The sequence below is a fragment of the Martes martes genome (genome assembly GCF_963455335.1).
Source record: "Martes martes genome assembly, chromosome: 18".
Lineage (NCBI taxonomy): Eukaryota > Metazoa > Chordata > Mammalia > Carnivora > Mustelidae > Martes > Martes martes.
The window spans coordinates 40885595-40907590 of record NC_137906.1 but is presented as its reverse complement, the minus strand read 5'-3'; the positions used below and the strand labels follow the sequence as shown (position 1 = coordinate 40907590).

Sequence of the window (21996 nt, the reverse complement as noted above, 5' to 3'; positions counted from 1 at the left end):
GACAACATGGTTAAATCCACTTAAGGATACAAAACATTAATGGACACGGGTGCGTGGGTGGCTGAGTCAGAGGGAAGTTCCTGATCATCTCATGAATCAAGGCAAGTACAAGGCCCCTCACCAAGGGTTCTAGTCATGCCGAGTGTACCTTCGTGCATGAGCCTTCCTGGGCCTCCTGGGGAGGGGGCGGCCGTGTGCATGCAAGGCCCAGGACGGGGCTGAAAAGCACCTCAGGAAACAAACTGTCACTGGAAAGCGACTCAGGCACAGACACCACTCAGCAGATGCTCATCTGGTGGGGCCTGCAAGGGCCTTGTGGCCACGGCCATGTCATGTGCAGGGACCATGTGGCCACGGCTGTGTCATGTGCAGGGACCATGTGGCCACGGCAGCTTCCACACTGACGTGTCAATGGTGTTTGACCAGACTTTATGCAAGAACCGAAGCTTGATAAAAACCACTGGGAGTGGGGCGCCTGGGGGCTCAGTGGGTTAAAGCCTCTGCCTTCAGCTCGAGTCGTGATCCCAGGGTCCTGGGATCGAGCCCCGCATCGGGCTCTCTGCTCGGCGGGGAGCCTGCTTCTCCCTCTCTCTCTCTGCCTGCTGCTCTGCCTGCTTGTGATCTCTGTCAAATAAATAGATAAAATATTAAAAAAAAAAAAAAAACACTGGCAGTGGGACGCTTGGGTGGTTCAGTCAGTTAAGCCGCTGCCTTTGGCTCGAGTCATGATCCCAGGGTCCTGGGATCAAGTCCTGCATCAGGCTCCTTGCTCAGCAGGGAGTCTGCTTCTCTCTCTGCCTCTGCCTGCTTGTGCATGCTCGCACGCTCGCTCTCTCTCTCTCTGACAAATAAATTAATTAATTGAAAAAAAAAACAAACCAACCACTGGAAGTAATGTCATTAGGACCCTACCCCGTGCCATCACAGGATCCGAAACAATACATTAGCCTATGAAATAAATTTGGCTGATAACTATTTTGACAAGACAAGTAGTAATTTATACTAAAAACATAGCAACCCGTCAGTGCCACTCCCTTCACCTCCACAAAACCGAAGGGCAGGGGCATCCTGAACTCAAACGCGCTGCCAGGGCTGTCGCCAACGTGCGCCCGAGGAGTCACAGCCAGGCCAGGCGAGAACACCAATAACACATCACCAAGCAACCTCCTGCCCAAGGCAGCTCCCGACGCCCCAGTCCCTCCCCAGAGCCTGGGCCTCAGTGAGACCCAAGGGACGGTGGCCAGACGCAGGAGCCCACCGCCATGGCTCTGCAGACGCCGTTCTCTGGTCCTAAGAGTCTCGCTCCCTTAGCGGAAGGCATGGAGACTGCTGTCTAGAAAGAGCTTTACCGAAGCGTGATGCTCCACACACCACGTCACTGAAGCACAGACTGTGATGACTCCTGTGACACCCCCACACCCGCGAAACCGCTGCCGCAATCGAGACAGCAAGTGCACCCCTCAGCCCCATGTTTCCCTGCGCCCCTCCAGAAGTCCTCTGGGTGGTCCCCTCCCCCCCAAGGTCACCAGCGGGAATTCTGTATAAAGGGCACCACACAGCGAGCCACGTGCTCCCTTTCGTCTGGCTCCCTTCACTGGGCACGTCTGCTCCGCCATCTGTGCACGCTCTGCTCTCATCAGCACCGTCCCCTCTCTGCCAGGTGGCACCGTGCGTTCCAGGCGCCATCACTGGCTTCTCCACACGCCCAGCCATGGCCCCCTGGGCCGGGCCTCAACTTCCTGCACTAACACAGGTTCCTCACAAGTGTACAACACTGCACAGCGGGCAAAGACCAGCACCCTCCCCACACGTGCACCTTCCCACTGGGAGGGAGTGTGGTCCAGACCCAGAGGTGCGTGGGGGCCTCCAAGCCAGAGCTCTTCTCCACCACCCTCAAGGAGCCAACCGCCGAGTGAGATCACCACCCACACCCAGAGCCACACGGCCAGCCTTCGGCCGAGGTTCTGCCCGGCATCCCGGCATTACTCCCAGGACCAACCCTTAGGAGGAAGGAAGGAGGGGCCGGCTTCCTAACCAAGCGGCGTGCTCCGAGAGTTCCGTCTTCTCCCATAATGGAGCCTACAACACCATGAAGAAATGGCCAAGACAAAGGCGCCAGAAGGGTTGGGATGCACATTTCCTCATTTCAAATGAACCTCTTTACGAAATGCAGAGCACCGGCCCCAGAGAAGACCCACTTCCGTGCTTCTCCGGCAGCAGAGACGAATCAGGCCACGGTACCCACACTCACACGTAGGTATTATCCTTGTAAAACAAGTAACTCTCCTTGCAACCAAACATCAACAAGTTTACACTAGAAATGACAGAAATCAGGCCAATGTCAGCTATAAAAATCTCCACCTTACGTGCTCTATGCAAAAATCAGAAATCTGGCCTCTACACAAACTACCAGCCAAGGTTAACAGCGTCTACACGGACTCCCCTCCACGCCCCCACATACACATCCATCGTGAGCCGGAGATGACAGACCCCTGGGGTCAGCACAGGGGGTGGGAGCAGGTGTGGCCAGAGGCTGGACAGACAGCCTTCCGCGGACACAGAGACCAGGGAGCACACGCGCCCCGCGACAACACGCAGAGATAACTGGCGGTGGGAGGAGAGGGAGGCTCCAGGTGAGAACTCCCTGCTCAGCCATCCTGCTACCTGGGCACACGGCTGCCCACAGTTACACATTCCGGCCGGCACCTCATTTATCTCTACAGTTGGCGTACCCCGCCTGACACAGGGTCTGAGCGGCGCAACATATCAAAGGCCCTTTGTGGTCAAAATCAAGCAGTAAGAGGGGAGGATGTTTGTTCCGTGAACATGCACAGCACAGAGTGAGCTGGGGGCCACCGGCTGGCCCCTCACACTTGCCCCCCACGGCCAGAGGTGCGCAGAAGAAGCCTGCCCCCGCCCCCCAGGGCCAAATTCCCCTCAGCGCCACTCCCTAGCCACTGACCTTGGTCAAGCTGCCAGTGGAATGACAATGACCACTCGCAGCCTTAGGAAGATCCCCAATGTCTTCAGGAACGGCGCTCACGGCATTTGCCGAGGGTCAGCACATGACACAGAAAGTCCTCCGTATAGACCACGACCGTGCTGTCCAGGCACTGGGTCCCTCGCATCCAGAGAAAGCAGCACGGGGTGGGAAAGCCTCCAGGCAGCGGTTAAAATCCGCCGTTCCACCTAACTTCCCGTGAGAGTCCACACAAAGGCGAACAGACCAGACGGGAGGCTCTGAGATCAGAAGCATGAGATCCTCGCACGAGCTCAGGCTCTGGAGGACAGGTCCCCAGACTGAGAGGCCGTCAGGCAGGAGCCCTGGGGACCATTCCCTCCACGCCACACTTCCTACACACAGCTGTGCTCCTGAAACCGGCAGTTCTTCCCAACAACTGTGGGAGATGCACACGGAGGGCCACGGCGATTGGGACCCTGGCTTCACTGGGGACCTAAGGATTCATGCGTGCCAAGAGGCCTCCAGAGTGATCTAGACAGAACAGTGCTGTCTCTGGGACGCCTGGGTTGCTCAGTCTTTTAAGCAGGTACCTTCAGTTCAGGTCATGGTCCCAGGGTCCTGGGATCGAGTCCCCCACATCAGGCTCTCTGCTCAGCGGGGAGCCTGCTTCTCCCTCTGTCCACCATTCCCTCTGCTTGTGCGTGTGCGCTTGCTCTATGACAAATGAATAAATAAAATCTTAAAAAAAAAAAAGAAAAAAAGCAAGCTTTGGAGAGGAAGTTGGAGATTGGAAAAAAAAAAAAAAAAGGCTCTTTTTTGTTAAATGAGTGAACCACGCAGGTGTCCCAAAGAAGTAGACTAACAAGTGGGACAATAAACATTTTACAGAATCTCCTACTGTAGTTGTTAACGAGTTTTTCTCATTACAATGAGAATGTAGCTCTCATTCAGGGGGTCAGCCCACACCCAGTACTGCCCTCTCTGGGAAGCCCCCAACCCCTCAGACCAAAGCTCCAGTGAATCCACCAGTTCCACAGAACTGCCCATCACACTTCACCGAGTGCGGAGAGGCGGCAGCACACACTGAGAAATGACAGCTCCCAGCAGACAGCAGGCGGTCCGCAGTGACTGACGGGGATTCTACCTGCACCCAACCCTCTGAGGCCTTTCAGACGTGAGCCGGACAACCACGAGACACTGGAGACTCTTAATTTCAGAACGGCAGACCGTGGGGCGCCTGGGTGGCTCAGTGGGTTAAGCCTCTGCCTTCAGCTCAGGTCATGATCTCAGGATCCTGGGATCGAGCCCCGCATCGGGCTCTCTGCTCGGCGGGGAGCCTGCTTCCCCTCTCTCTGCCTGCCTCTCTGCCTGCTTGTGATCTCTGTCAATTAAATAAATAAATAAAAACACTTATGAATCTAGCCACAGCCATAACTCTGATTTGTTCCCTGGGTGTAGCCACCACGAATTCCAAGCCTCGGGTCACCCTCTTCACTTCTTAGTGTCATCAGGTAATTCTCAAGACCAAGCTGACAGGCTGTCCGTCCCGCAGCCCCAACCCCTGCAGGAAACCTGTCTGGCCTCTGCACTGAGCACCGAGAAGCAGCCTCCATGCAAACAGCAAAAACCCAGAGCAGAAGCAGAAAATCGCTAGGGGGCTTGTTCTGTGAGGGTTGCTGGATTCTTCTGCTCATGCGTTTTCTCTCACAGTGTTTCAGAAGGGTTTTCCCTCTAAAGGGTTTTACTTTATCCAAATGACCTTCACAGGGCCACCTAACACGAAAGCCAAACTACAAAGGACCCGCCCGACGTGCCCGCAGGCGAGCGGACAGCGCAGGGACCGGTGCGCGAGCGCGGCCGGGGTACTCTTCCCGGCCCCGCTTTGTTCGCCTCTTTAAAGCCCCCGAGCACAGCGCCCCGGACGCCACGGACCCGGACGTTCCTTGGCGAATGAAGCTTCAAAGCACCAAGGTCCAGGTCTGACATTCCTTCGATCCCGCTCTCTCCACGGCCGGGCCGTCCGGCAGGGCCCGTCCACCACCGGCCTCAGCCCAGGCCGACCTCGACCTGAGAGCACGGCGTGGGGCCGCCCGCTGCTCAGCACCAGCGGGCCGCGCGGGCGCCTGGACGGCAAGCCGGGCCGCGGCGCCGGGAGCTCCAGGCGAGGGGCAGAGGGCCCCGGCACAGGTGCAGCCGCGGGCCCCCGCTTTCTGCCCCGCCCCCTGCAAAGGTATCAAGGACCGGGCTCAAAACACCCGCGTCCCCCGCCCGCGGGAGAGAGCCGGCCGCGGAGCACAGCAGCGCGGCGCTGCGACACGCACACTGGCCCGCACGCACGGGGCCCGGGGGGAGCGGAGTCTGAGTCGGCCGAGACCCGAGTTCGCTGCTCAGCAAACTTCCCCAGCGGCGACCTTGGCCACCGATCCACCCAGTCATCTCTGTCCCACAGGGAATGGGGCAAAAACTAAGATGGACAAAAGCGAGGTAATTCAGAACACAAAGAAAATCCTAGAAATGTTTGCAGTAATTAGTAAAGTCAACTTTTAAATGAAATATATGCAAAAGACCCAGAATTTATACTTGACATATACCATATGCTGTGTGACTGACCTAATAATTTAGGTCATATCCATTTCTCTTAAGAAAATCCCTACTTTGGGGCGCCTGGGTGGCTCAGACGGTTAAGCATCTGCCCTCAGCTCCGGTCACGGTAATTATGTTAAATATAAATACGCTATACCAATTAAAAGGATATAACCCGGGTTTTTAAAAAACTAACCATATCTAGCTTATAAAAGAAAAAATGTAGGGACGCCTGGATGGCTCCGTGGGTTAAGCCTCTGCCTTCAGCTCAGGTCATGATCTCAGGGTCCTGGGGTTGAGCCCCGCATCGGACTCTCTGCTCGGCAGGGAGGCTGCTTCCTCCTCTCTCTGCCTGCTGCTCTACTTGTGATCTCTGTCAAAAAAAAATTTTTTTTAATGAAAAAAAAATTATAACTAACATCTCCAGGAAAATTTATAAATGTTGACCCATGAGCAGAAAAAGTACATTAGAGTATATATTCAGAAAACACTTAACAAAAAGATCAGAAAACACAACAAAAAGAAATGGAAAATAGGAGAAAAAGATATTTAAAATTTATTTTTTTAAAATTTTATTTATTTATTTGACAGAGAAAGAAACATGGTAAGAGGGGGAACACCAGCAGGGGGAGAGGGAGAAGCAGGCTTGCCGCTGAGTGATGTGGGACTCGATCCCAGGACCCTGAGATCATGACCCAACCCGAAGGCAGATGCTTAATGACTGAGCCACCCAGGCGCCCCAAGAGATTTAAAATTTAAAGGCTCATTCCAGATGGTCCAACTTCTAAGTAACAGGAAACAGCAGGGGCACCTGGGTGGCTCAGTGGGTTAAGCCTCTGTGAGACAGCACCGCGGATACAACACTCAAGCCACGTTCAGAGAGGGGAAGCCACAGCCATCGGAGTATAAACAGAATGGAGTCCGGCCTCCCAGTGCAACGCTGTAAGAAAGGAGACAATGGTGCAAATGCTTTAACCTTTTTTTTTTTTTTTAAAGAGTTTATTTATTTATTTAACTGAGAGAGAGAGAGAGATATCTCAAGCCGGCAGAGGGGCAGGCAGAGGAAGAGGAGGAAGCAGGCTCCCCGCTGAGCAGAGAGCCTGGGATCATGACCTGAGCTGAAGGCAGAGGCTTTAACCCACGGAGCCACCCAGGCACGCCAGGCTTTAACTTCTGCACATCACCTCAACTGGATTATAAACCCACTGAATCTCTCCCACACACAGACCAGCACAGCACCACATGACAGCCACACAACACCAGACAGCACTGACACAGTAGTGACACAGAGGCCAATGGCACCATAGAGCAGTCAAGGGGCAGTCATGCAGCACCCACGGGGCATCCCATCACCCACACAGCAGTCACAGGGTATGGACAGAGCAGTCACGTGGCAGTCACCCAGCACCCACGGGCCAGTCACAGAGCACCCCTGGTCAGGCACATGGCACCCACGGGGCAGTCACGGGGCAATCACACGGCACCCACGAGGCGGTCACGCAGCACCCACGGGGCGGTCACGCAGCCGTCACGGGGCGGTCACGCAGCCGTCACGGGGCGGTCACGCAGCCGTCACGGGGTGGTCACGCAGGAGTCACGGGGGGGGGTCACACGGCACCTAAGGGGCCATCACGCAGCAGTCACGCAGCACCCATGGGGCGGTCATGGGGCACCACACGGCTGTCACATGCCAGTGACACGGAAGTCACAAAGCATGCCTGAAGAAGAACCATGTCAGTGGGGGTGGGAACAGGAACAGTTTCGGGGGACACGTCTCCGAAAGACAGTTGATCTGACAGGTTTTGGAATAATGCAGAGAAATATATTCACAAGCATTTTTTAAAGTTGATACAGTGTAAGGGAAGATTTATGTCAGAAAGTGAAATAACTAATCAATGGGGGAAATGCAGCTATTAAAATTCAAAAATACAGGGGCGCCTGGGTGGCTCGGTGGGTTGAGCCTCTGCCTTCGGCTCAGGTCATGGTCTCAGGGTCCTGGGATCGAGCCCCGTGTCGGGCTCTCTGCCTGCCTCTCTGCCTACTTTTGATCTCTGTCAAATGGATGAATAAAATCTTTTTTTTTTTTAAAGATTTTATTTATCCATTTGATAGACATAGCTCACAACTAGGCAGAGAGGCAGGCAGAGAGAGAGGAGGAAGCAGGCTCCCCGCCGAGCAGAGAGCCCGATGCGGGGCTCGATCCCAGGACCCTGGGATCATGACCTGAGCCGAAGGCAGAGGCTTTAACCCACTGAGCCACGCAGGCGCCCCTGGATGAATAAAATCTTAAAAAAAAAAAAAATTCAAAAATATAAACAAAAAATGGTGCAAAAAAGGAAGCGCTTGGCCCACCTCAGGAATGGAAACACCAAATATGGACTTAAACCAAGCCTAGGATGTGTTACTAATTAGGACAGGCGGCAGGGAGCGAGACCCCTAGTAGAGACGGCGTGAAGACAGCAATGTGGGTGCACGGCTCAGATTTGAGGGACCGCGAGGCTACCCAGCCCCAAATCCATTTCGGAGCCCTGACCCCAGTGTGGCTGCATTTGGAGAGGGAGCCTCTAGAGGAGTCCTGAGGACTGAATGAGGTTGTAGGAGGGGAGCCCTGACCCAATAGAGTCCTCACTCAGACAGAGCAGGGAGCTGCTCCCTTCCCGCACGCCCACAGTGAGACAGCGGCGGTGTGCAAGGCAGACGATGAGGCCTTGCCAAGAAATCTCCCTGCCGGGGCCTTGACCTGGGACTTCCAGCCACCAGAACTGTAAGAAGTACATGTCTGTTTAAGCCCCTGCATCTGCGGTGTTTTGGGGGATGGGCTAAGCAGACTCATACGAGAGGCAGGACACAGCTGGAGGTGGCCATCCTGGAAAGGCCGGGCGTGAGGGAGTCTAGAGGACATGGACAGCTAACCTTAGTTATCAGCCTTTTAGTGTTATTTGAGTTCTTCCTTGCCTCCGTATTTTTTTTCATAAAAATTAAAATTAATTTAAAATACTGCTATAGTAGAGCAAACGTTAAAAAGATCTAACACCGGAATGCCTGGGTGGCTCAGTGGGTTGAGCCTCTGCCTTCGGCTCAGGTCATGGTCCCAGGGTCCTGGGATCGAGCCCCACATCGGGCTCTCTGCCCGGCAGGGAGTCTGCTTCCCCCTCTCTCTCTGCCTGCCTCTCTGCCTACTTGTGATCTCAGTCTGTCAAATAAATAAATAAAAATCTTTAAAAAAAAAATCTAAGATCATATGAAAAGGAAACATTTACATGCATCCTTCTTTAAAAAAAACAGGCTTTTCTACAGCTGCATATAATTTACACCTTCTTGCAACATACTTTCGTATGTATTTTAATAGCATACTTTCTATAAATGTTTTATAGGAATCTGGAAAATACAGAAATAAACAAAAACAAGAAAATAAAAAGCCTATGTTCTCCAACCATACAAAAAAACCCCAAGAATCCCTGTGCAATCAGCCCCACGGCCGGACATTTGTTACCTATCACAAGCAACACTGCAAACAACATTCTTCACGAGTTTTTTTTAAGTAGTCTCTACCCAGTGTGGGGCCCGAACTCACCACTGCGAGGTCAAGAGCCCCACGCTCTACCAACTGAGCCAGCTGCGTTCTCCTGTCTGGTTATTTTTAAAATGTTGGTTCAAGGGGCGCCTGGGTGGCTCACTTCGGTCAAGAGCCCAGCTACTGATTTTGGCTCAGGCTGTGACCTCAGGGTCCTGGGATCGAGCCTGTATCGGGCTCCCCCCTCAGCGCAGTCTCCTCGGGATTCTCTGTCTCCGGCTCCCGCTGCCCTCCCCATGCCACTCTCAAGTGCACGCGCTCTCTCTCTCTCAAATGAATAAATAAACGTTTAAACGTTGGTTCACGAGAAGACACTGGCCCTGCAAACTGAAGGCCGGTTAGTCCAGGCCCGGCGGGATCCACAGCAAAACAAACAGGAAACATTTAAGCAGCTGCAAGAGCACCAAGTGGATGAGCAGAAGCTCCGGGGGCGCCCGGAGAGCTCCCTGCCGCTGGGGCGCTAGAGCCACCCACCCAAGCACCTGGCCACCCCTGTCCCTTAAAGCCAGAAGAGCCAAGTCCAGCTGCTAGCAGAAGTCTCGGCGGTTCACAGAGAGGGCTCCGGGGCCAACACTGGACGCCGTCCAGCGATGGGAGGCCAACTGCCGAGGGGCCGCGGAGGGCACGGCTGAGCCCCACTCTGCGCCACAGGCCCTATGCACAGCCTCTCTCGTGGGCTCGCCAAAGACGCCGAAGCAGTTTATTTTAACAAGGTCAGGCGGCCGGCCTCAGTCCCACGGAGGGACGGAAGAGACACACAGGGCGGGTTCCTCAGACCAAGCTCTTCGAGAATGAACAGGCTCGAAGAGGACCTGGAGGAGCTCCACTGAGCGTCCCCACAGACGGGACGCAGGACGCAGCGCGGGCCGACGCCCTCCTCCACACGCCGGCCCGGCCTGGAGAGAGGCCGTGACACTGCCCCGCGGCCGGCCGAGCCGCCAGGACACCCGGACGCCCCACCTCCTCATTCCTAGGCAGGACACAGACGGGAGCCAGGACCGCGGAGAAGGCAACAGGGCCGGGGAGGAAGAGTCAAACCGAAACCTCCGCGGCAGTGGGCACGCGAACGGGCGGTCCGAGCGGCCACCCTCCGGCAGGCACCGCGCACTTCCGGGAGGGCTCCCCAGGCCGAGCGCACGGGGCCCGCGCTGTCCCAGAACAGCTGCAGCCGCGCGTCGCAGTCCGGGGCGCGTCATCCCCGCGAAGGGCCCCGGGCCCCAGCAGCGCTCGCCGGCCCCTGCAAGCCCGTCCCTTCCCGGCGCGCCTGTGTCGGGAGACCGGGAGAGAGGCCGCGGCGAGGAGGCCCCGGCTGCAGGCGTCCCTCGGGCCTCTGCGGAAGCTGCTGCAGAGCACGAGACCACGGAGTCTGACGCGGCTGCGGCAGAGCTGAGGCGCCTTCAGACTGACCCTAAAACCGTAAAGGCCGGTCCCACCGCCCTGACGGGCATTGCGGAAGGCTCGAGGCCAGCACGGGCGCGAATCACCGCGGGAGCTCGGGCAGGGGTCCGGGCGTGGCGGGAAGTCCCAGCCGAGCTGGGAGGAGGGCGGACGTGATCAGACCTGCACTTAGGAGAGTCGGCTCGGGCGCTGTGGGGAGGAGACACAGGGGCCTCGTGCGAGGTTCTGTACTGGGGGCGTCCGGCGGGGCGGGGGGTGCACAGTCAGTTGAGCATCCGACCCTTGATCTCAGGGTCGTGAGTCCGAGCCCCACGCGAGCGGCGGACAAGGTCAGCGCAGGTCGGCAGGGATCCGCCCCCGCCGCCGTTCCGGACCTGGGGGGACGGGAGCAGGGATCCGAGGCTCTGGGGCCCCTCCCGGAGGCCAGAATGACTACAAGAGGACCAGGTTTGGGTGGGGGATTCACACGCCTCCCTGGAAGGAAATACATCAAAATCTGAACACGTCATCCGCATCTCTGAAGCCACCCGTCGTTCTGATGCCAACTTCGCTAACATCGAGCAGACGACGAGGAGCACGAGAGGAGGAGCCCGGAGCAAGAGGCGGGTGTGCGGAGCTCCGGCTGCGCGCGGCCCGGCCGACCGCCCCTGCGCCCTGACGCCGACGCCCTGCGACCGCCTCGCCAGGCAGGTGCCACTTCACCGTCCCCGGGTGCGGATGAGCGCGGAGATACAGCTACTGTCCCGCCACCCCAGACCCGAAGGCTGAGCTCACGAGACACTGCCTGGAGAAGTCCTCGAGTGAGCGGTCGTGAAGCGAAAGCACAAGCTTCCCGCTCCCCCATCCACCCGGCAAGGCTGGTGACAGGAGCCGGCTCCCGACGCGAGACCGCCATGGCTGCGGACCAGCACGGGTCCGCTCCTCTGAGATCCGTCCAGCCGCACGAGTCACACGTCCAGAAGAGGACAAGGGAAGGCAACGGGGCCGTGCGCTCCCCCGGCGTCCGGCCCCTCACCGAGAGGAACGACAAGCGGTACCACAGAGCCAGCGGGAAGGACCTCAGGGAGAACCGGACTTTAACAATGAGCTGCCCCCACCCCAGGCGGCCCGCGGCTCGCACAGTGCAGAGCACGCGTGGAGCTCCACGCAGACGGGCCGCACGGCCGCCGCCGCACGGTGCGGGAGGTGCACGCCACGGCCCGGCCACCGCCTAGAGCCGCGGCGCACCCCCGCCCTTGAACTCTGTCAGAAACCCGAGGCCAGTCTCACTTTTCTGCCTCCCATGTGAAACTGAGTATCTGGGGCATTTCCTCTTTTTACATTTCTTCTCTCGGCCTTTGAAGCCGTTACCAGAAATACAGAGAAGCCGACAAACAGGCCGCACACTTCCTCAGTCAAACTCTGAAGGGACCTTGGGGAGGGAGGGCTGCTTGTCCCCCCCCCCCGACTTCTGTATTTAGTTTTTGGTGTTTAAGTCCTCTCCACACCCAGCGTGGGGCTCAAACGTACAGCCCCGGGGTCAAGGGTCGCACGCTCCGCCGACGGAGCCGCCCAGGCACCCTGGCTGTCGGCCCCGTACGTGCTGAGCTGCTCCCTCTGTGAAGGGCATCCGTGATCTACTCTCTGGCCGTGACCATGAGGACCGGCCCTGACCAGGAGCTCCTCACTGGGCTGGCCCACCAGGAAGACACAAGAAGACATCTGAGACCCTGTCCTTGGGGAACTTCTCAGCCAGTGATAAGGGTGAGGGCAGTAAAGACGCGTGGACGCACCTGCGAATGTCCATCGTCAAACCCAGCAGCGGCTGCCAGATGCGGAGAGCTGAGGGCTGGGGCAGGTGACCAAGCAGGGCCAGGAGAACAGGAGACCGGCCCTCCCACATAGTCCCAGAGCACACCTGGGGGGCCGGGCCACACTTTTTTTTTCCTTTTTAATGAGTCTATTCACGGGGCACCGGGGTGGCTCAGTCATTACGTGTCGCCTTCGGCGCGGGTCATGGTTCCAGGGTCCTGGGGTCGAGCCCCGCATCGAGCCCTGCATCCTGCATCGGGCTTCCTGCTCAGTGGGAAGCCTGCGTCCCCCGCTCCCTCTCCCTCTGCTGCCTCCCCTGCTTATGCTCTTGCTCTCTGTCAAATACATACATAACATCTTTTTAAAAAAAAGATTCTATTCATTTATCTGAGAGAGCGAGAGCTCATGCACAAGTGGGGGGGTTGCAGAGGGAGAGGCAGAAGCAGGCACCCCGCTACACAACGGGGGCTCAAGCCCATGACCCTGGGATCAGGACCTGAGCCGGGGGAAACACCCAGGTGCCCCCATGCCTGCCGGCTAACATCTTACAGCCCCGGGCCCTACTGCCAAATCACATCCATCACCAGAGGACCCTCCGTCGCTTCACGCCAGCTCAAACAGTGGGTGGGAACCAACCAAAGTTATGTTCAAAGTTCACCAACTACGGCAATAGAGACTAGAAAAATCTGCACAGAGACACAGAGAACAGAATTTGCACAGAAACATGGAGAGCAAGGCATTCTGGGATCCCTTGGCCCAGGGCAAAATGACCCCAGGTAGGCAGGATAAAGGCCAAAAAAGGCCAAGGGCACGAGTGTTTTCTGAGCTTTGACAGAGACCTAAGTATCACGCTCACTTAACTTTCCACACGCGTCGGCCGTATGAAGAACAACCATGTGCACACACGTGCGGCCAAATGAAGGCCGATACTCAGGCCTCCTCCGGGGAAACAGCCGTGCCTGGTTAGGGAGGTTGAACAACACCAGAGAGCACAACCGGGCAGCCCCAGGGTGTCGAACCTATGGGACCGTAGGGCTCAGGTTCAGGAGACCCTAAACAACAGCCCTCCAGACCCGCTTCCCCAAGCAGAATCAATGCTTAAGGGAGGCACCCGCTGCCCAAGGACGTGCACCCCCAAGAAGAAGATTCCCAGTCCGGCTCCCGGCCCCCTTCGCAGCAGCAGCACCTGCCCTCCTCTTCCCTTTACCTTCCGCCCCAACCCACCTCTGGATGACCACGTCCACCCCTGGGGAGCCGTGGGCCCCTCATGTCCCTTCTGGTTTGCCCTACTTGACGCAAAGGCCAGCAGCGCAATCCCGGGCCCTGCACAGAGATGCTGCTGGAACAGTCAGGACAGAGGCAACAGCACCCCTGGCCACACGCGGCCAAATGCAAGCCCACCTTCAGATGCTGGGCGCAGTGTCTGTTTACGAAGCAAGGGAGCCCAGAGCCCAAGGTCGCCACAGTAGCCACCTCCAACCTGCCAGCCAAAGTGGCCACGGGAAGGCAGAGAGAAGAAGAGAAGCGGCAGTTTCTTACAAAACTAAATGTGCTCTCACCTGATGACCCAGCAATCGCGCTCCATGGTGTTTACCCAAAGGAGGCGAAAACTTCTGTCCACACAAAACCTGCACCACCAAAGTTTACTGCCGCTTCATTAATGATTGCCAGAACCTGGGAGCGACTCCGCCGCCCTTCAGCAGGCAAGGGCATAAACCCCCTGTCGTCCAGCCACACGACGAGCTGTCACTCGGCGCCAAAAAGGAAGGCGCTGCGAGCCATGGGAAGACACGGAGGAACCTGCTATCACCAAGGGAAAGAAGCCACCGGGAAAAGGCCAAGGCTGTGTGATTCCAGCTACGTAACGCTCTGGAAAAGGCAAAAGCTACGCCGGGCAAAGAAAAGAAAAGGAAAAGCAGTTTCCTGGGGTTGGGGGAAAGGACGGGAGGAAAAGGCAGAGCAGAGACTTTTCAGGACAGTGAAACTAGTCTGTCCCACACTGCGATGGTGGTTCCACGTCTCCGCGCCTTTGTCGGGCCCCCAAGAGCGCCCAGCGCCGGGCACCAGCCCCGACGGAGACGGCAGGCGTTGCGTGGTGATGCCGTTGATGCAGTCTTGTCCGCTGTTAACAGACGTACTGCTCTGGTGAGGAGGACTGATAATGGGCCAGGCTGTGTGTGTGTGGGAGTGGGGGTGATGGGAAACCTCTGTACCTTCCTCTCGTTTTTGCTGATAACCTAAAACTGCTCTGAAACAATGAAGTCTTTAAAAGAAAAGTGGCTGGAGTCCAGATCAAACCACATCTGAAACTGGCCCTGCCTCTGGACTTTTCACTGGTCTCCGTCAACCAATCCCCTTCACTGGTTAAGCCGGGGCGGGGGGGGGGGGGCTTGCTGTGACTTCAGCCTAGTGCAACCTGACCACACACCCTCAGAGGACAAGCGGAATGAGTGGGACGCCATGCCCCGTCAGCGCTAGTCAGTGATGACCCTGACATCAGAGATCCTCCACCCACGGAAGGACCACAGGCAACCTCGTGCGGAATGACGTTCAAGTGCGGGTGAGACACCCGGAGCTCCGGCCTCCCTCTGCCGCCGGCCCCTGCACGACAGGTCAGAACTAAAACGGGCCACGGTCCTTACAGCTCAACCCACTTAAACAAGGGAAGCCAACACAGTCTATTAACTTAAAAGCAACACTTACTTATTACAAACAGAATAAACCAAAGAAAGAAAAACCAAAATTGTTGCTGAGGACTGAGAACGGAAGAAAGTGCAGGATGGGGCTCGGGATTTTTTTTTTCCTTAAGTCATCTCTCTGCCCAAACTGGGGCTCAAACTCATGACGCCGAGAGGAAGAGTCGCATGCTCCACCAACGGAGCCGCCCAATTCTGATTTTAGGTTTAAAACCCTGAGCCCTGGCCAGCTCAGGTGGTCGCGTGTGCAACTCAATCTTGGGGTTCCATGCTCGAGCCCTTCACTGGGTGTAGAAATTACTTAAAAGCAAAAAAACAAAACAAAACAAAACAAAACAGACAAAAAGACAGGCAGAAAGCAACAAGCAAGCAGAATCGAGCTCAAAATTTCTTCCCTGAAGCCCAGGACTCCAATTTAATCCCATCTTAAAACTTCTAATTAAATCATTTTAGGCTGGGTTTTAAAACCTGTGTCAGGGGGCACCCGGGGACCCCAGTTGCTTAAGCGACTGCCTTCGGTGCAGGTCATGATCCCAGGGTCCTAGGATCGAGTCTCACAACGGACTCCCCTCTCTACAGGGAGCCTGGGGCTCCCTCTTCTCGCTACTCCCCCTGCTCATACGCTCGCTCTCGCTCTCTCCCTCTCTGTCAAATAAATACAATCTTAGAAAAAATAAAAACTAAAGTAAAATAAAACTATCGGTTAGTAGCCTTACTTATAATAATTTAGAGGAAGTTCTGCCCTAAAAAGTTTGCTATATTGATAGTGTTTTAGCTCAAGACAATGAGCAAAAATTACTACAAATGCTGTACCCTGAATCACTTAAGTGACATTTAAATCATTCAATCATTTAAATGATATTTAAACCTTAGAAACGGGGGCGCCTGGGTGGCTTAGTCGTTAGACATCTGCCTTCGGCTCAGGTCATGATCTCAGGGTCCTCGGATCAAGCCCCGCATCAGGCTCCCTGCTTGGTGGGAAGCCTGCTTCTCCCTCTCCCTCTGCCCCTGCTTGCGTTTCTCTTTTGCTGTGTCTCTGTCAAGTAAATTTTTAAAAATCTTTAAAATAAATAAATAAATAAATAAATCCATCTTAGAAATGGGGCGCCTGGATGGCTCTGTCATTAAGCAGCTGGGGTCATGATCCCGGGGTCCTGGGGTCGAGCCCCACAGTGGGCTCCCTGCTCATGGGAAGCGTGCTTCTCCCTCTCCCTCTGCCCCTGCTTGTGTTCTGCTCTGTGTCAAATAAATTTAAAAATCTCACAAAAAAAAAAGAAAAGAAATGTTTTATTCTGTGTTTATTAGCAAGGAGCCAATTTCTCTACCACTGTAAGCTTGAAGAAACGATCCAGGTTTTAATCACAGCACGGGAGAGGAGGGGAGAGAGGATTCTGACTCCCGATTAAATCAGCGGGTCACACGGATTCCCCGCTTTGACAGTTTCACGGGTCGATGTCCCCAGGAGCAGCTACAGGGAAATGCGTGGAAGAGAGGAGTGCCCCGCCAACACCTGCTAGCATCGGCCAGAGGCTCCGACCCGTGCCCAGTACACCTCCAGGACCCAGAGAAAAGAGAGAGAAGACACAGGCTGCCGACGCGGAACGACCCCCGGCAGCCCCGCCGGTGCCTCCCGAGCTGCAGCGAGACCGGACGCACAAGCACGGCACGCGTCCAGCGCACGGTGCGCTGTCAGTGCGTCCCACGCCCACGGCAGAGAGCAGAAGGTCCGCCCCTAGAGCTACATCCTCGGCAGGCTGCCAAGGGCCCTGACAATTTGTCACACGGCAGCCTCCTGGCCGACACCTCCCAACCTCCGGGAAGAGTCTTAGAAAACCGTCACCAGACACAGCTCCTCTCTGTATCAGCCCCAAGAATGACGTGGCTGGAGTAAGGCCCCCTCCTGTGCAAGCAAGGACAGATGTCGGGACATCGGGACGTCAGGACTTCTGAGACCTCCATCCAACACTCCCAGTGATACACGAGGCCATGTATCCTAGGCTGCTCTTAACACAAGGGTCCTCAGCTCACAGACAGTACAAACATTTCACGACAAACAGGAAGGTATCGCGAAGCAGTACGAACAGCACAACCCACCCCAGCCCCAGGAGCACAGCCGCTTGGGGGCGGAGGGACGAGACCGCTCCTTCCCGACACTCTGCCCTCGCCAGTCCTCCAGGCCTCGGACGTGAGCACAGATAGGGACGCCTTGCATCGGACTCACCTGAATTCTCTGCCTTCGCTGTACCGTCTACTTGAGGAGGCCCGCGGGGCGGCCGTCTCCAGAAGCAGCTTCTGTGTGAGCCTGCCGGGGGGAGCGGGGTCTCTGCCACTGTCTTCGTCTGGGTCCTGGTCACACTTCCATTCCTCGTCTTCGTTCAGAGTCGGCAGGTATCCAGGTACGCCCTTCCCCGTCCCGGACCCAGAGCTCTGGTCACTACAGAGCTTCGGGCTCTCCGAGCCGGTCCTCGTATATTCCAAATAAATATCGGACTTGAGGAAAGAGGGGTAGGTGTTCTCTTCCATGGTGGACTGGATCTCCGTCTGGGCCTGGTCAAACATGGCAGGGTCAATCAGCTGCTTCACGATGCAGTCTCTTATGAAGCTCTTGGTCGCGGGCTTCGTCTGCCGGGACACGATGCCGGTGTTGTCGAGGATGTACTTGCGGTAGATCGCTTTGGCCAGCTTCAGCCTCTTCTCCTCGTTCGAGTCACAGGGCTCCAGCTTCCTGAAGCCGCTGCAGGCGAACCAGAAATCCAGCAGGTCGGCACAGTCCTCCTGCTTCAGGAAAGTCCGAAACAGGTTTATCCCGTCTTGATCGTCCAGTAAGGAGTGCAGCGACTCGGCCCACTTCAAGTACGGCGGGGTGGGTGAGGCGCTGCCCTCAGGCTCGTACCCCAGGTCCAGATCCGAGCGCCTCGGAGTGGCCGCCGAAGTCTCCCCTTTCCCGGAGCAGAAGCTGTAGCTGATGGGCCTGGGGTCTGTGGGCACCAGTTCACCCTCCTCACCAGGCACTGGGGGTCGGGGGGCATCTTCGGTGAAACTTGTTCCGAGGTCCAAAGGGAAACCCTGTTCTTGGATATTCATTTTGGGACTCTGTGCGTCAAGGAACAATGAGCGCGGCACCCTAATACATCAGTACTTACAGCTCCACAGGGAAGCAATCTGTCCTGTTGAAACCATTAAGAGGACAAGGATTAGGAAAGGTGGGTCCACGGAAACATGACCACAGAGGTTTTCTCAAGACAAGATTCGTAACGATGCCCTCCCGCTCCAACTCAAAGCCAGAAATTCAGTCTAGGTTTTCAATCTTTTGTCGCAGGTTTGTGCTGTATGAAAACAATTTCTGGGAACTTTTACAACTACAGGAATGCCTCTGGATCTAAAAGATGAGTGCCCAGAGCAGGGAGATGGCCACTATCCTCAGGTGTCCTTCTGTGAGAACATCACCGGGACCAGCAGCCTGGGGACCTCCCATCTCGGCCACAGCCGGTCCTTCCCTGCGGCTTCCCGGGAGGCAGGAGGACTGGAAGAAGAAATGTGCTTCCTAGGCCGCCCGGCTTCGTAGGCCTGGATGAGAGCTGGGTCCTCTCACGTACCATGAGGGCGATCGCCTACCTGCACGGCAGGGTTGCCGTGATACTCAGATACGGAAAGGCAGGCCCATCACACACCACAAGGCAGGTGGTCATGTCTGCTCCGCACGCTCTCTAGGCCCACAGCCCCTGCGTTTTCTGACTACCCCGTCACTTCACACTCGGTGTGCCTCCTGACAGGTGCAAACACACAAGGAGCTGTTCCTTTAACTCTCAGCACACACCGACAGAAACAATCGCGGGCCACCTTCAACACCTTCAACCAGGTGACCAAAGGACACCTCCTACACAGCGGCCGTCTCGCATCACCAGTGAGAACAATCTTAAAAAACGCTTCAGCCAGAATGCTGCCTCCGACCAGACTTAGAAACAAAGTGTGCTTCGGGGCAAACGGCAATCCGGCGATCTGAAGAACGGAGAAGGTCCGGGAGAAGAAAACCGGAGCCCAAACGCAGTCATACCGCTTAGCTAAGCACGCGCACGGCTCACAAGACCTACCTCTGCAAGCTCAAACCCAACTACCAGCGCTCTTCGGGGTCAGGACTGCGGGGCTGGTGGTTTTGCTGCCCCTGCTGCGACAAGCCTGCCGTAGCTGTGAAGGACGCTATCCTGGATCGGGACTCTCACGGTCTCGGCCCTCGCTGCCGGTGACCCTACAGGAGCTCACAGAGCCCGTGAGCGGAGCGACACTGCCCAGCCTGGCGGCCTGCCGGGACCGAAGATCAAGGTGGTCTGACTAGAAACGCACTGGAGAAAAGCACGTCAGGTCCAACCGCCGGAGCCCTGAACAAGCCCGAGGGACAAAAACAAAGCCCTGAAACCTGGGACCAACACAAAGGGAAGCTCTCCCTGGACACCACTCCACACTCTGGCCAGGGCCTGCACGTAAGCTGCTCTCACACCTGCACGCTCACACTGCTCACCCTGCACCGGCCAGCAGCGAAAAGCACCCAGACACAGAGAATCGGTCCCAGTAATGGGCCCCAAATGACATTTCTGCAGCTGATGACTTCTACTGAAAACTACGGCGTAGGCTGTCATCTCTGCAGGAAAGGCTGCTTCCTAAGGTCAAGGCCCGTGGGCTGAGGCACCCTGCCGTCAGGGACCACTTCGACTGCAAAGCCGCTTTCTTTGAGCCCTGTCAACATGAATGAGCACCTGTGGTGTCTTAGCGCCGCACCAGCTCACGGATATCTCATGTCCCCTTGTCCAGGGCGCCTTCCCAGGAAGGAGGGCCCACGCCTGGCCCTCTGAGCCCTACCCTCAGAGACACTCGTTACTTCACCAGCCCCGAGAAAGAACTGAGTCACTGTGTTCCAACGGGAGGTTAATGACAAGTCACTGTCACCTGCTCTCAAGACGCGGCTCTCTGCTGCATCAATTATCCGTAGCAGCCTGATGAAACACCTTCCTGGGACCCCAGCACCTAGCACGAGGTCTTGCAACCGATAAACATTTCATTCATTGACGTGAAGGCAAACGACAATTGTCACAGATGCCAAACATCAGCCCCTCACAGACGCTGAACTACGGAGCTACAAGAACTGCAACGAAACTCACCATCTAGCCCTTTATTACAAAACCGGGGCTGCCTCTAAAAACTGACACCTCAATTCACGTGTGACCAAGTCCCCCTAATCATTTTAAAGTATTTTTCAGTGCCCAGAAGACATAGTTCTTATAACTCACATCTATTTTTGGCTGTCAAGTGATGGAAAAACCTCTGCCGTCCCCAGAAGCACGGGAGCGCCTCTCCAGATTACGGGCACTATCGGAACACGCTAACTCCTGCGGCCTCTGGGTTCCCACATGGAGGCCCACCAAGCGTTTAGCGTACACACGAACCTACCACACATAAAGCAGTTAATGTTAATTCAGGGAGAGTCAAATGCCCACAAGCACTGAATCTGGCCAACAGCCGGCAACCACCATCAATAAAAGGGTTCCATAAAAGTATTCTACAAGCCTGATAAGGCATTTAAAATCTCCTGCAGTCACTGCTGGGGCAAACCCCCTGGGGTACCATGGCAGCCAGCTCAATGCGACACGTGGTTACACGTTCACGCGTTTTGCTCAAACGTAACTTTTTAACTCTTGATTTATGTGGACTGTGGCAGTCACAGAGCACGACTGACATTCTCCCGTCCCTTAACTAAACTCTAAAACGACCAGGGCCACGGTTTTACAGTGGAACCCATTCCTTCACCATCTAAATTCTCAGTGACCAACGTCGCCCACTCTTCTGACTCCAGAAACCCAGGACACCCCCACACCTCCTGCAAATCCCACAGAAACGTTGTATTCTGTATGTCTGTCCGTCCTTGTCCCCGAATGTACGTTCTCAAAAGCGAAACTCAAATAAGGCCCCCCGGGAGGTCAGGTTTAGACCCTGCGTGCTCTGCGGATCCTCCCAGGACGCCTGAGGACGGACGTGCGAGCAAGAAGGGGCCGCTGAGACACACGGCAAGAACTCTTCCTCAACGGGCTTGGGGGTGGGCTGGGGAAAATCCCCGGAAAACTGATGTTTGTTTGTTTTCTCTACTGTCCCCGGCGCTGAGCTGGAAGTTTCCTTGCCCCCGCCCTGCAGCTCCGGCTTCACGGGGGCCTGTATTCCAACATGTGGGTCAGACCCACAGCCGAGGGAGAGCTGCGGGGCACAAGGCGTCGACCTGGAAGAGCGGAGCCACTCAGGTCCAAGCGCAGCCCGGATCCAGGCTCGGGCCCCCGTCTCCGCCTCCGGGGGAGCGCCCTCCTCGGGTTCCAGGCTCCCTCATCCCCACTTTCGGCTGCAGGGACAGGGAAGGGATGCGCCGCTGCCCAGCCTCTCCCCAGATCCCCGCACGCGGCACCCCTCTGCGCCGCACGCACACGCGAGACGGGCCCCAGGCCCACAGACCCACGGGCGTGCTTGGGTGGTGCCGGCCTCCCCCAGGGAGAGCGCCCCACACCCTCTCGGGCTCCCGGGTCCTCCTCGCACTCGTGCGCGCACCCAGAGCAAGGGCTGCCCTTTCCGGAGCCAAGCCCGCACTTCCCCGGGTTCCCACGGCCCCGCGCCCTCGGCCCCGCCGCCTCCTGCCCGAGCGCGCATCCCCGCTCCGGCACGCCCGCCCTCACGGCCCCCAGCCCCACGCAGCTGGCTCAGCCCTCGGCCCGCACCGCCCGCTCCGCGCCGCCCCGCACGCCCCCGGAGCCCGCACCCGCCGAGCCCCTCTTCCGGGTCCCGCGCCCGGCCCTCCCGGCCTACGCGGCCTACAATGGGCGGCCGCACAGGCCCGCGCCCCGCAGGAACGCGCGCCCGGCCCGCGCTACTCACCCGCGGCGGCGGCGGCGGCGGCGGCGGCGGGGCCCCGGCCCGGCTCCCGGGGCGGCGCGGCGCGGCCCATGCGCTCAGCGGCGGCG

General features: G+C 56.9%; 1 protein-coding gene across 2 annotated transcripts in view; it reads right to left on the bottom strand.

Annotated features, from left to right (window-relative positions):
- AXIN1 (axin 1) overlaps window positions 1-21996 on the bottom strand; it is a 52197-nt gene extending 30201 nt beyond the window's left edge. For both annotated transcript variants that reach the window (XM_080831138.1, XM_080831139.1), the window contains exons 1-2: window positions 21911-21996; window positions 17226-18171 (exon numbers count right to left, since the gene is read on the bottom strand). In XM_080831138.1, the coding sequence (XP_080687264.1) occupies window positions 17226-18088 (863 nt within the window). In that variant the 5' untranslated portion in view covers window positions 18089-18171; window positions 21911-21996. The remainder of the gene's footprint in view (window positions 1-17225; window positions 18172-21910) is intronic.